At 41.8% G+C, this 14340-nt stretch overlaps 2 protein-coding genes across 3 annotated transcripts in view; both read right to left on the bottom strand.

Moving 5' to 3' along the window:
- The window catches only part of mfsd3 (major facilitator superfamily domain containing 3), a 98850-nt gene extending 95314 nt beyond the window's left edge, over positions 1 to 3536 (bottom strand). Inside the window, exons 1-2 of one of the 2 annotated variants that reach the window (XM_067983078.1) lie at positions 3281 to 3536; positions 438 to 1171 (exon numbers count right to left, since the gene is read on the bottom strand). In XM_067983078.1, coding sequence (XP_067839179.1) covers positions 438 to 1107 — 670 coding nt within the window. In that variant the 5' untranslated portion in view covers positions 1108 to 1171; positions 3281 to 3536. Of the gene's footprint in view, positions 1 to 437; positions 1172 to 2977; positions 3134 to 3280 lie in introns of those variants that run through there. The other variant, XM_067983077.1, reaches the window with a different exon arrangement.
- A 7901-nt stretch (positions 3537 to 11437) lies between these two features.
- Positions 11438 to 14340, bottom strand: part of anxa1a (annexin A1a) — a 28884-nt gene continuing 25981 nt past the window's right edge. Inside the window, exons 12-13 of the mRNA XM_067983076.1 lie at positions 13855 to 13977; positions 11438 to 11582 (exon numbers count right to left, since the gene is read on the bottom strand). Coding sequence (XP_067839177.1) covers positions 11523 to 11582; positions 13855 to 13977 — 183 coding nt within the window. The 3' untranslated portion in view covers positions 11438 to 11522. The remainder of the gene's footprint in view (positions 11583 to 13854; positions 13978 to 14340) is intronic.

Here is a 14340-nt window from a genome sequence, read left to right as displayed (position 1 = left end):
TTAATTTTAACCAACAGACAGGAGTACCACACAGTGTACAATGCATCAGCAGCATAGATATCCACCTGCAGTAACACAATATCACATTAAGACAATATCATAACACACTAATGTAGTATTTGTAAACATTTTTGACTGAATTAGAATTTGACTAGATTGCCTCCAAAAGGTTTTCTCACGTAACAAACATTTTAACATTAATAACAAAAACAGAAAATGCTGGAAATACAATTCAGGTCACTCAGCACCTGCAGCAAGAAAAGACAAGTTAAGTTTTTTGGTAGAGCCCTACTTCAGAACTGAAAACTGAAGGATAAACATGAATTTTAGAAGAACTGGGGGAAAAAAATGGGGTGAAACAACAAATGCACTAATCACTGAGAGGAAGTTAATTTTAACAATCATTATCGAATTATTATTATACAAGATAGACTCACCTAATTTGTAAATGATGACATAAATTAGAGTCCAAACCGTTCCAGGCACTCGAAGTACTTCTCCCAATATTTCACGGGGATTCAGCACAGGCAACCTAATTTTTGTTTCAGAGGTTCTTTCAGGTTCAGGAGTGAAACAGGCAAAAATTATAGCTACAACATAAATAACAGCAAACATTATAAAAAGCATATCCCACTCAATCTGGTCCATCACTGTCAAAAGCCCTGCTCCTGCAATGAGAGCACCCATTTTGTAACCCACAACCTGGATGGTGTTGCCGTAGCCAACTTCCTCATTGCTGAGCAATCTAACAGCTATGCCATCAACAGCAATATCTTGAATTGAAGCAAAGAAGTTCATCAGCAGCAAGGTGAAGGCCATAGCTAGGAAATCCGTCTTTGGAGGCAGTCTAGAAATTATTAAACAACATATAATCAGTCCACACATGCTAGACAGCAGCCATTTCTGTTTTGTCCCATATTGATCCACAAATGGAGCCCAGAGTATCTTAAGTAGCCATGGAAAATATAATAATTTGGTCAAACTAATTTTGGTAAATGAAAGTCCAACAGTTCTGAGGTAAATCGGTAATAAACTGGACTGTAATCCATACGGCAGTCCCTGTACAAAGTACAGCAAGCCAAATAATTTCAGTTTGAAGGTCGCCATTTCAATTGGGTGTCATCTCGGGTAAAACAAACCCTTCCATGTAAATCAGTGATGAATTCAATATCTGCAACAAAAAGACATTGATTCTTCAAAAACTGCACTAATATTTTTATATCATATCTAAAGTAGTAGTATTTTCATCTGGCTCAGACAAAAGTGTTTTTAGGTGTTAATTTTAGTGGTGTAGGGTTAATATTACAATAATAAAACATCCTAGTAATCAAGTAGATTTATTGGTGTAATATTGGTATTCATCCTGTCACTATGCGTGAGCTGAAAAACAACCAGTCGGCTCAGAAAGACCAGAGTTTCCTTGAACCTGCAGTAGCCTAAAGGTTAAGTAACCTTTCCAGTCTACACCATTGTTCATGTAATCACATTTTTACCAATAAAAATAAAATTCCAAGATCCAAATGTGAACTCTTTTAACAATTCAGTTTATGTTAACCACCACCACCAAAACAGATTAACTGGTTCTTTATCTCATTTGCTGTTTGTGGGACCATATTGTATGCAAATCAGCTGTTGTTATGTAGGCAAACACAGCAGTGACTACACTTCAAAAATAACTAATTGGCTGTGAAGAACTTTGGGAGATCCTGAGGATATGAAAGGCACTAGATGAAAGCAAGTTTTTTTTCCCTTTCCTGCACATTCACTGTAAAACGTAACTGCTTGGAGTTAAATTTAATATTTGGGGGAAAGCTGTCAACTTTGGATGTGAGATTTATGATCAAAATAGTGAAACATATTGAAAGTCATTTAAATATATGGAGTCCCATTCACTTTTCATTATAATGTTACATTAAAATAGATGAGGAAATATTTCTTCAGAGAGTTGTGAATCTTTGGAATTCTCTACCCCAGAGCGCTGTTGATGCTCAGTCGTTGAGTATATTCAAGACTGAGGTCGATAATTTTTGGATGCTAAAGGGAATCAAGGGCTATGGGGATATGACAGGAAAGTGGAGTTGAGGTCGAAGATCAGCCATGATCTTATTGAATGGCACAGAAAGCTCGAGGGGCCGTATGGCCTACTCCTGTTTCTATTTCTTATGTTCTTAATAGGTTACATTTCAAAATCAAAGAGATTTGAAAGATCTGGATTTCATTTCAATGGTTAAGTGAAGGGTGGGGGTTGCACAGAAGACCAGGTGTCAAGAGAACGGAGCATTTGTGGGGGGATTACTGAGTTGAAGGAGGTTGCAGAGATATGGTGAGATGAAGGGCTGTGTAGATAAGGACAAGGATCTTAAAGCTGATCTATTGGGGCACAGAGGCCAATGCAAAGACAGGGTAAAGGACAGAGACGCAGTGCTGGATGCAGAGGGGTTCAGGACAAGTTGGAGTTTATTGAGGGTGAAAGATGGCAAGCCAACCAGGAAGGCATTGGAAAAGTTGAATCTAGAGGTGACATAGGCAGGGCATATGAGTTAGGGGCAGAGGTGGGAATAAATGTTAATAAATGCATAAAGACAATGCCTCTTTAAGTAGTGCCTGCACAAGGCTGTTAAAATGAATCCCTTTTATCCTGAACCACAGCTCTTCATTGTACTCTCTCTCTCTCTCTCGATGTGGAGATGCCGGTGATGGACTGGGGTTGACAATTGTAAACAATTTTACAACACCAAGTTATAGTCCAGCAATTTTATCTGACATTTACCTGACGAAGGAGGAAGCCTCCGAAAGCTTGTGAATTTAAAATAAAATTGCTGGACTATAACTTGGTGTTGTAAAATTGTTTACAATTCTCTCTCTCTCGACAGATGGTTCATTCTTTGATTGTCCATTATTGCTTGTTTTTTTACACTTTCAAAACATTGTCCGCAGCGATAACTGAAATATACAATAATGCTCCGCCCGTACTAACTTGTTCAAGGACTCGGACGGGGGGGTGGTGAAGTTGCTCTGTACGAGTTTGGTTTTATTTCATCCTTAAGTGTAGTTCCATTAACAAAATAAACGGGAACGCCGGCTCCTCTCAGTCACTGGAACGCGCGCTGAAAATGGACAATCGTAGAACGTCCGGGGACAATGAGAAGGAAGATTGGGACATTGTAACATTGGGACAGTACTCGGCAGAGAGCGCCTGGACTCCCCACACACTCACACACACACACACCAGGACAAGGGACACAGGGAGGAGACGTTCACAAACCGCGCGTTTCTTTACCTCTTGGGATGCAGGCCACACTTTCACGCTCATATTTCTATAGTCGTCCACCTGCCAGTTAAACTGACGCGCGTTTATGAGTCAACAAACCGAGCCTTTGAGTAACAGAAAGGCGGCATCTGCAAGCTGGGAAGTGAAAGCTTTTACTGGCAGAATGCTCCTGGAGATTTTGGAATATTTTATACAGAGAAAGTTACAACAGGGAAACAGGCCATTCGACCCGACCGTGTCGCGTTTACCCGCCCTGTTCTTTAGATCCCCTTCAGGCCTTTTTTGAATTAATTGTTTTACTCCACTTACCAGCTCTCCCCCCCTTCAGGTCACAACTGGTACAGTAACTGCAGGGATAAGCGGTACATCCAACCCTTTCTCGGGGACAGGAGGTTATGAGAACAAAGTATCCCAATCGTCAGTTTTCACCTCAGGCCACAAGTCTTTACGAAACATCCCCAATATTGAAGCCAATGAAAGTTTTGTTAACTGACATCGCACTATGGGTTCAGTGTGGACACTAGGGTCGATTTTCGCATATAGCGTTACTCAGGCAGGGAGTGTGCTGTGCTTTGGATAGACAGACATCTTCCTTGGATAGGCTACATCTGCTTTGAAGATTTTAATCGCTCCATCATTGGCGGCGTCCCTTCAGCTGTCGAAGCCCTAAGCATTGGCATTCCCTCTCTACCTCTCCCCCTTTAAATGTAAGGAATCTTACAACACCAGGTTATAGTCCAACAGTTTTATTTGAAAATCACAAGCTTTCGGAGGCTTTCTCCTTCGTCCACCCCAGTCCATCACCGGCATCTCCCCCTTTAATTCATTCCTCAAAACCTACCTCTTTGACCGAGCTTTTGGTCACCTGTCCTAATATCTCTATATGGCTAGGTGTCAAATTTTGTCTGATTATGCTTGTGTGAAACACCTTAGGACATCTTACTAAGTTAAAGGCACTATATAAATGCAAGTTATTGTTGAGAAGTAGACATCCATTTTGGACAGATTGGTGGAGTAAGTGGGTAGGGGCTTTCAAGAAATCACTCATCTTCTGTAATCTACGCTCCTGCAGGTCAGTGGAAGTAATGAGACCCAGCCCCGTGGGAGTGGCACATGTTTGCTCACTCAGTTCCCCTTCAGCCAATACTAAGTACAATGCTAGAAAGCCAGCTGGTCCATGCTGCTCCGGCAGAAGCCAAAGCTCAGCAGTCTGCAGCCAGGCCCTCTCGAGCATCCAGGAGTTGCCGGCCACGATCTTCTCAAGGGTCCCCATATGAGGAAAAGCAGCCTTCCACCAGCTATGCTGAAGCCACTGGGGGAAGCACCTCGGAGGGGTAATAGTGAGAAAACCTTCTGTTAAGAAAAGCACTAGGGGTTGAGTATCATAGTAGGTATGGCACAGGAGGAGGCCATTCGGCCTATCGTGCCTGCTCTTTGAAAGAGCTATCCAATTAGTCCCACTCCACTACTCTTTCCCCATAGCTCTCTAATTTTTTTCCCTTCAATTATTTATCCAATTCAATTTTGAAAGTTACTATTGATTCTGCTTCCACCACCCTTTCAGGCAGTGCATTCCAAATCGTTACAACTCACTGCGTAAAAAAATGTTTCCTCAAGTCACCTCTGGCTCTTTTGCCAATCACCTTAAATCTGTGTCCTCTGGTTACTGACCCTTCTGCCACTGGAAACAGATTCTCCTTATTTACTCTATCAAATCTCCCCTTAACCTTCTCTGCTCTAAGGAGTACAACCCCAGTTTCTCTAATCTCTCCACGTAACTGAAGTCTTTCATCCCTGGTACCATTCTTGTCAATCTCTTCTGCACCCTCTCTAAGGCCTTGACATCCTTCCTAAAGTATGGTGCCCAGAATTGAACACAATACTCCAGCTGAGGCCTAACCAGTGTTTTATTAAGGTTTAGCATAACTTCCTTGCTTTTATACTGTATTAATAAAGCCCAGGATCCCATATGCTTTTTTAATAGCCTTCTCAAATTGTCCTGCTACCTTCAAAAATTTGTGTATTCCCAGGCCTCTCTGTTCCTGAACCTGCTTTAAAATTGTACCATTTTGTTTATATTGCCTCTCATTCTTCCTACCAAAATGTATCACTTCACACTTGTTAAATTTCATCTGCCTTGTGTCTACCCATTTCACCAGTCTGTCTTTTTTTTTTATTCGTTCACGGGATGTGGGCGTCGCTGGCAAGGCCGGCATTTATTGCCCATCCCTAATTGCCCTCGAGAAGGTGGTGGTGAGCCGCCTTCTTGAACCGCTGCAGTCCGTGTGGTGACGGTTCTCCCACAGTGCTGTTAGGAAGGGAGTTCCAGGATTTTGACCCAGCGACAATGAAGGAACGGCGATATATTTCCAAGTCGGGATGGTGTGTGACTTGGAGGGGAACGTGCAGGTGGTGTTGTTCCCATGCGCCTGCTGCCCTTGTCCTTCTAGGTGGTAGAGGTCGCGGGTTTGGGAGGTGCTGTCGAAGAAGCCTTGGCGAGTTGCTGCAGTGCATCCTGTGGATGGTACACACTGCAGCCACAGTGCACCGGTGGTGAAGGGAGTGAATGTTTAGGGTGGTGAATGGGGTGCCAATCAAGCGGTCTACTTTATCTTGGATGGTGTCAAGCTTCTTGAGTGTTGTTGGAGCTGCACTCATCCAGGCAAGTGGAGAGTATTCCATCACACTCCTGACTTGTGCCTTGTAGATGGTGGAAAGGCTTTGGGGAGTCAGGAGGTGAGTCACTCGCCGCAGAATACCCAGCCTCTGACCTGCTCTCGTAGCCACAGTATTTATATGGCTGGTCCAGTTAAGTTTCTGGTCAATGGTGACCCCCAGGATGTTGATGGTGGGGGATTCGGCGATGGTAATGCCGTTGAATGTCAAGGGGAGGTGGTTAGACTCTCTCTTGTTGGAGATGGTCATTGCCTGGCACTTATCTGGCGCGAATGTTACTTGCCACTTATCAGCCCAAGCCTGGATGTTGTCCAGGTCTTGCTGCATGCGGGCACGGACTGCTTCATTATCTGAGGGGTTGCGAATGGAACTGAACACTGTGCAGTCATCAGCGAACAACCCCATTTCTGACCTTATGATGGAGGGAAGGTCATTGATGAAGCAGCTGAAGATGGTTGGGCCTAGGACACTGCCCTGAGGAACTCCTGCAGCAATGCCCTGGGGCTGAGATGCTTGGCCTCCAACAACCACTACCATCTTCCTTTGTGCTAGGTATGACTCCAGCCACTGGAGAGTTTTCCCCGATTCCCATTGACTTCAATTTTACTAGGGCTCCTTGGTGCCACACTCGGTCAAATGCTGCCTTGATGTCAAGGGCAGTCACTCTCACCTCACCTCTGGAATTCAGCTCTTTTGTCCATGTTTGGACCAAGGCTGTAATGAGGTCTGGAGCAGAGTGGTCCTGGCAGAACCCAAACTGAGCATCGGTGAGCAGGTTATTGGTGAGTAAGTGCCGCTTGATAGCACTGTCGACGACACCTTCCATCACTTTGCTGATGATTGAGAGTAGACTGATGGGGCGGTAATTGGCCGGATTGGATTTGTCCTGCTTTTTGTGGACAGGACATACCTGGGCAATTTTCCACATTGTCGGGTGGATGCCAGTGTTGTAGCTGTACACTACATGCATTTATGCATATGCATTCACTCATCTTAGTCTGCCTTGCATTTGCCCCTGTCCAATCCCCATTTCTAAATTCTTCCTTACTCTATTTGTCCCTCTCAGCCCTCACTAATGTTCCATCCTGGTGCCTATCCCCCCTACCAAATTAGTTTAAACCCTCCCTTGGATTTTGGATGTTTGTCAATCTTGTGTTTGTAAGTAAATTCCTGACTCACCTGACTAAGGAGGTAAGCTCCGAAAGCTTGTGATTTTCAAATAAAACTGTTGGACTATAACCTGGTGTTGTAAGATTCCTTACATTTGTCCACCCCAGTCCATCACCGGCATCTCCACCTCCTGCTTTGAACAGGGGTGTAATATTTACAATCCCCCAGTCCTCTGGTACATTGCAAATGTTACACCCCAGTTCAAAGCAGGAGGGGCAGTCAGCCTGAGTGGTGGGGAAACAAAATAATCTGGGACAAAACTAATTGGCATTGGAAAAATATTGGTTAATAAATGAAAGTCAGCACAGATTTGTTAAGGCAAATAGTGTTTTACTAACTTGTTTGGGTTCTTTGAAGGAATGGAGAGGGTTGATGAGAGGCAATGCAGATGAAATTTAATGGACATGTGAAGTGATTCATTGGTAGGAAGAATGAGGAGGCATAAATTAAAATGATCAATTTTACAGGAGGTGCACATACACAAGTCTTTGAAGGTGGCAGGAATGCTTGGGATGGCTGTTAAAAACATAGGGGATCCTTGACTTTATGAATAAGGCAGAATACAAAAGCAAGGAAGCTTGACTAAACTTTTATATATACTAAAAAAAAATCACTGGTTAGGCCTCAGCTGGAGTATTATGTCCAATTCTGGGCACCACACTTTAGGAAGGATGTCAAAGTCTTGGAGGGTGCTGAGGAGATTTACTAGAATGATACCAGGGATGAAAGTCTTCAGTTATGTGGGGAGACCAGAGAAACTGAGGTTATTCTCCTTAGAACAGAGAATGAGGAGATGTGATAGGTGATCAAAATCATGAAGGTTTAGATAGAGTAAATAAAGAGAAATGGTTGCCAATGATAGAAGGGTCAGTAACCAAGAGGACAGATTTAAGGTAATGAGAAAAAAATATTATGCAGCAAGTTATGATCTGAATGTACTGCCTGAAAGGGTGGTGGAAGCATATCCAATAACAGGAATGAGATATATTTGAAGTGGCAACACATTCTCATCCTCCATCTAGTCACATTTTCCAACAGAAGCCACCCCCCCAAACCTCCTAGCCCAAGTGTAGAAGCAAATTGTCTGACTGGCTTAGTATTGTTCTGGGTAGGAAATCAGGATAATACATCTTAGATTTTTGAAATGCACTAAACTTCAATCAAATAAATACTTGAAACAACTATTGACATTAGCTACAGATGTATGTTAACTCTTCAAAATGGTTCAGCCTGTTTAATCCTTTTAAGTTCTATAAGAATCTTTCCTTGAAGTTTGACTCCATCCCCCACCACTGGCTGATTGTTCATCTGTTACTGTTCTCAGTTGACCCCATTATATTTCCTGTAATGATTTGCAGTCATCCATAGAGCATCAAGGCCCTTTCCTCAGCCCACTCCAATTGTTGAACATGTTGGAGATGGGAAGCAACAAGAGAAAGTTTAACCACCAAACCTTGACATTCAATATCATCTGAATCCCCCACCATCATCCTGGTCACCATTGACCAGAAGCTTAACTTGACCAGTCACATAAAGGTCATGCCCACCAGAGCATGACAGAGGCTGGGTATTCTGTGATGAGCTCACTTCTGGACTCCCAAAGCCTTTCCCACCACCTACAAGGCACAAGTCAGGCGTGATAGAATACTCTCCACTTGCCTGAATGGGTGCAGTTGCAACACCCTGGATGTGCACAGCTACAACACCACAAGCTTGCCACCATCCAGGACAAAGCAGTCTGCTTGATTGGAAGCCCAGTCACCACCTTAAACAGCCACTCCTAGTGTACTGTGGCTGCTGTATGTACTATCTACAGGATGCACTCCTGCAACTCACCAAGGTTTATTGGACAGTACCTCCCAAACCTGTGATCTCCCACCATGCAGGTGGGAAAGGGTAGCAGGTACATGGGACCACCACCTCCAAGTTACACACCATCCTGACTTAGGTCATCATTCTTAGTCAAAATCCTGGAACTTAACAGCATTGCTAGTGTACCTTCACATGGACTGCAGCACTTCAAGGTGGCTCACCATCACCCTCGGTGAATGAGATGGGCAATAAATACTGGCCTTGCTAGTGATGCCCATATCCCAAGAATGAATAAAACAAAAACGATAGGAACAGGAGTAGGCCATTTAGCCCCTCGTGCCTACTCTGCCATTTGATAAGATCATGGCTGATCTGTGATCTAACTCCATATACCTGCCTTTGGCCCATATCCCTTAATACCTTTGGTTGCCAAAAAGTGATCTCATTTAAATTTAGCAATTGAGCTAGTATCAATTGCTGTTTACAGAAGAGTTCCAAACTTCTACCACCCTTTGTGTGTAGAAATGTTTTCTAATCTCACTCCTGAAAGGTCTGGCTCCAATTTTTAGACTGTGCCCCCTACTCCCACAATCCCCAACCTGCAGAAATAGTTTCTCTATCCACCCTCTGTTCCCCTTAATATCTTATAAACTTCGATCAGATTACCCCTTAACCTTCGAAACTCGAGAATACAATCCCATTTTGTGTAATCTCCCCTCGTAACTTAACCCTCGAAGTCCAGGTATCATTCTAGTAAACCTACGCTGCACTCCCTCCAAAGCCAATATGTCCTTCCAAAGGTGCAGTGCCCAGAACTGCTCACAGTACTCCAGGTGCGGTCTAACCAGGGTTTGTATAGCTGCAGCATAACTTCTATCCCCTTGTACTCTAGATATAAAGGGCAGCATTCCATTAGCCTTATTGATTATTTTCTGCACCTGTTCATGACACTTCAATGAAGTATGCACCTGTACCCCTAGGTCCCTTTGGGCATCCACTGTTTTTAACTACCATTTAGAAAGTATCCTGTTCTATCTTTTTTGATCCAAAGTGGATGACCTCATGTCTACATTGGGCAAAACTGTGTCAAATGGAATTCATTCACCTAATCTATCAATATTGCTTTGTAATTCTATGTTTTCATCTACACTGCTTACAATGCCACCAATCTTTGTGTCATTGGCAAACTTAGATGAGACTTTTATGCCTTCATTTAAGTCATTAATAAAGTGAATAATTGAGGCCCCAAGACAGATCCCTGTGGGACTCCACTAGGGACATCCTGCCAATGTGAGTACCTACCCATTATCCCTACTCTGTTGCCTTTTGCTCAGCCAACTTCCTAATCAAGTTCTTACTTTCCCCACAATTCCATGGGCTTCTTTCTTAGCTAAGTCTCATGTGGGACCTTATCAAATGCCTTCTGGAAGTCCATATAAATAACATCCATTGACAGTCCCCTGTCCACTACTTTAGTCACCTCTTCAAAGAATTCAATCAGGTTTGTCAGGCACAACCTACCTTTCACAAATCCATGCTGGCTCTCTGATTAACTGAAAATTCAAGATGTTCAGTCACCCTATCCTTTAGACTCCAGTATGATCTGTAAACATAGCAGGTTGGTGTTGATCCTAATTCTACATCTTGCCATCACCCTTGACTTCATAGGATTGCTCATTGCATCAAGTTTGAAAAAGTTGTGACATCCAAACTCGTTAGCAATATTATAACCATCCTGTTTTGGTTGGAACCAAAAGAACTCTACTCAAGTCAACCCTAATTCCCTTACTTGCTGCTCACTCAGACTGAATCAGATGGTGCATAGCCTCAGGTGAGCTTGAAATCTCATCCCATCAAAGCAAGTTACTTCAACTCATCTTCCATTTTAGCCCTTACTTCCCTCCCACTGAAACCCAAATCTATACTTCAGTTATCAAACTCAATTTTACAAAGCTCTCCTTGAAAGCTTCAAGCTCCCATCTAAAGTTTTGATATTTACAATTTGTAATTAAATCCTATTTCCCATCCCCTCCACCACATCCTTTCCAATGTCCCATTGACTCCAATCTGGAAATTCAAAATCAAATCCTCCAATCCCCACTCTGCAACCTATGGCCCAGGCTTTAGTCTCCAATCTGATACCTTGTCCAGTCCCCCTCCATCCACTGAGAGCACCTACAGGTATCTTGGGCCCTACTCTGACATGCTCCCTAAATCTCACCAGCCCCATCCCCCTGCCAAAATCTATCCTTTAGCCACACTAAGTCAGCTCCCCTAAACTCATCTGCTGCTCAGTTTCTCTGAAGCACCTTGGACATTCCATGTTAAAAGTAATTATGTAACTAAGTTATGTACTGAATGAAAATTTTATAATTGGTTTATGACAATAGAAATAGCATGATTAACTTCATTTCAGGAAGACAGTGAACAGAAATTCAGATTAACATTTTATTTGCACAAGTATGAACTGGATATTCATTGTTGCTAATAATTTCATGACTCAACTACTTTAAATTTAGCATCATTGCATTTTTAATCTTTACAATTTCACTGCAAATGAACAGTACAGATGCATTGGGTCAGCATGTGTTAATCACTCATTGCTTCCACATAGAGCCAGCAGGATTTTCTCATAATCTCCCTTGGTGTCATCCTGTGTGGAAAGACAAGAAAAACTAAGGTTGGTGCCATAATACACAAGAATTTTGCTTTTGAATACAGGCTGCATCAAGTTTGAATCATTTTTTAAAAAGATTGTTTTCTCAAATGGACCAAGGAACAGTATTACAGCTAATGATATTCTACATATTTAAAGAATTGACAAGGTTAGGGGCCTGGCCAAATACAGCACTTATTGGTCTTTGCTTCAAATCCAGCCCAGACTGGGGTGAAAACAAAGAGCAATACACCAGAGATGCTGGAAATCTGAAAATGCTAGATACTTCTGCAGGTCAGACAACATCTGTTGAGAAAGGTAGGGTTAATGTGTTTCTGGTCATGGATTCTGATGAAAGGCATCAACCTGAAGTGTTCCTCTCTGCAGATGTTGCCTGACCAGAGATTTAAGAGACATTCAAAATCATGAATTATTTTGATGAGTAAATAATGAGACATTGTTTCCAGTGGCAGAAGGGTTGGTAACCAAAGGACACAGATTTAAAGAGCCAGGTGAGATTAGGAGAAATGTTTTTGGACAGCAGGTTATGATCTGGAAAACACTGGCTGAAAGGGTATTAGAAGCAGATTCACTAGTACATTTCAAACAGGAACTGGATAAATACTAGGAGAAAATTAGGAGGCTATGGGGAAAGAGCAGGGAGTGGGACTAATTAAATAGCTGTCAAAAAGCCAGTTCAGGTGAAGGGCAATGCTGCAAGATTATGAAAATGGAGGGATTTTATTCTTGTCTCAACCATGTTCAATTTCTCAAGAGTAGTTTAGTGGTCTTGTGCTGTTCTCCAAGGGTGCCCAGATTCATAAAAAGTAGCTGATCAAGTCAAAATTTTTTTGGATATTGCTTCTTGTATGTTCATTTCAACTCTATGGAAGAAACAGGTGGTCCAAGAAAAGCCTTCATTACAAATATAATAAATGACTAATTTTGGCTATATAACTAGAGGTAAATGCAAGTTCAGTTAAGAAATTGAAATTTTAAACAAGCTTTTTGAAAAGGTGGGGAAAAGAGGCATTAGACCCAACAAGCCTACTTTTTCCCCCTGTATCAAGCTCACCTTACCATGCCCCTCAACAAGCTTAGCCAATGGTATTCAACCTTGAAACATACTTCAACTGATTCCACAACTACTATCCTTGAAAACTTACTGCATGGGTTTTCTTACTCCTAAGGAGTAAGATGCCTCCAATATTGAAGATTTGAGCAACCCATGCATGGTCAGTATTAGATGGAATTTTAAAAAGGCTTACTATATAGTTAGCTGAGTTACATCTGCTGTAATGGAATTCATGGCTAACATTGTAGAATCAATTTCATGCAAAGTTTGACACATTAGGCTAGACAACTCAACTGCAATGATGTTGCACTCTTCAGTTGCAATAAATTGTATTCCATTAGAAAATTAACCATATTTTATTAAGTCATCTTAATTTAAAGTAACCTAAACAAGCGTTTACCAAAAAATTGTCCACGTGAATTACCAGATACAAGTTCATGGTCAGATTAAATTTAACATACCATGAAAGTTATTTTGTACTTTAATGCTTCAACAGCCTTCTGCTTTGACAATAGTACAGTCTATTCACTGAATACTGCTGTCCTTCAAGGACTGCAATGTTCAGTGAATAATATGGGACTTTAGAATGCCTAATCCTCATTGGATGTATTTTTTTAAAATACAAGGCTCCAAGACAGTTTTAGATTTGGATTAGAGCTCAGCCAGTCATTGCTGATATACAGGCATCAGTGTACAAAAAAAAGCAATGCAGAAATCATCCTGTTTTCATGGGATGTTCAAAAATTAAGAAAAGGAATGTTCAAGGTTTCTCAATGGATCAGGCAGTTATATATATGAAGTAGCTAAACTATAGATAGAAGGCAGGTTTGGTCACTAATCTATGCATAATAAAAGGATGAGTAGAGGTACTGTAGTTGCTTCACCCAAAAATGCCACTAGCACTGGTTCCAATTTGCTACCCTGTGACACCCTGCTTGGCATTTATGAATGTCTATAGTACAAAATCAAATAACTCAACTGAATAGCTGTTGAAAATACTCAAAATGCCCTCAAGTAAGGTATTAAAGTAATGACACCTGTAGAACTATAGCTAGTCAACACCTTAAGCATTAGAGAAAAAATTAAATTGAAAAGGTTTCAACCTCAAGATATTAGTGAATGCTCAATAAAAATTGCCTTTACTTTTGTAAAGCAGAACCAGACTTAAGCTCTAGTTAATGAGGGCAATCTTACCAGGATGGCTTTGTAAAGGGTTTTTCCATATTTAGCTTTGTATTCTATTTTGATGTCCTTCATATCCACTTCAGAGCGGGAAACCATAATTCTGATCAATATCTTATCTTTGGTGCCAAAGTCCTGTTAAATATACAAAGTAGTATCATTGATAATTACGATCCTAAACTATATTTTTCACTGCCCTCAATCATAGCTGAGGCCAAGCAATCTACTCCAACTTCTACCAATGCAATTGATCAGGACAATCAAAAGCATCCTGGTGAGAACTCCATTTGACAACCTCCCAGTCTGACATCTAGGTCATCTGCTCAGCACGAGTCAGACTGGGAATGTAGTAGTTTTAAAAAAAAAAGATTGTTCATGGGATGTGGGAATTACTGGCAAGGCCAGCATTTATTGCCCATCCCTAATTGCCCTAGAGAAGGTGGTGAGCTGCTGCTGTCTGTGGTGAAGGTTCTCCTAGTGCTGTTAGGTAGGGAGTTC

This window comes from Heptranchias perlo, chromosome 4, assembly GCF_035084215.1.
Source record: "Heptranchias perlo isolate sHepPer1 chromosome 4, sHepPer1.hap1, whole genome shotgun sequence".
Lineage (NCBI taxonomy): Eukaryota > Metazoa > Chordata > Chondrichthyes > Hexanchiformes > Hexanchidae > Heptranchias > Heptranchias perlo.
The sequence above is the reverse complement of the archived record's forward strand: the minus strand, read 5'-3'. Positions and strand labels throughout refer to the sequence as shown.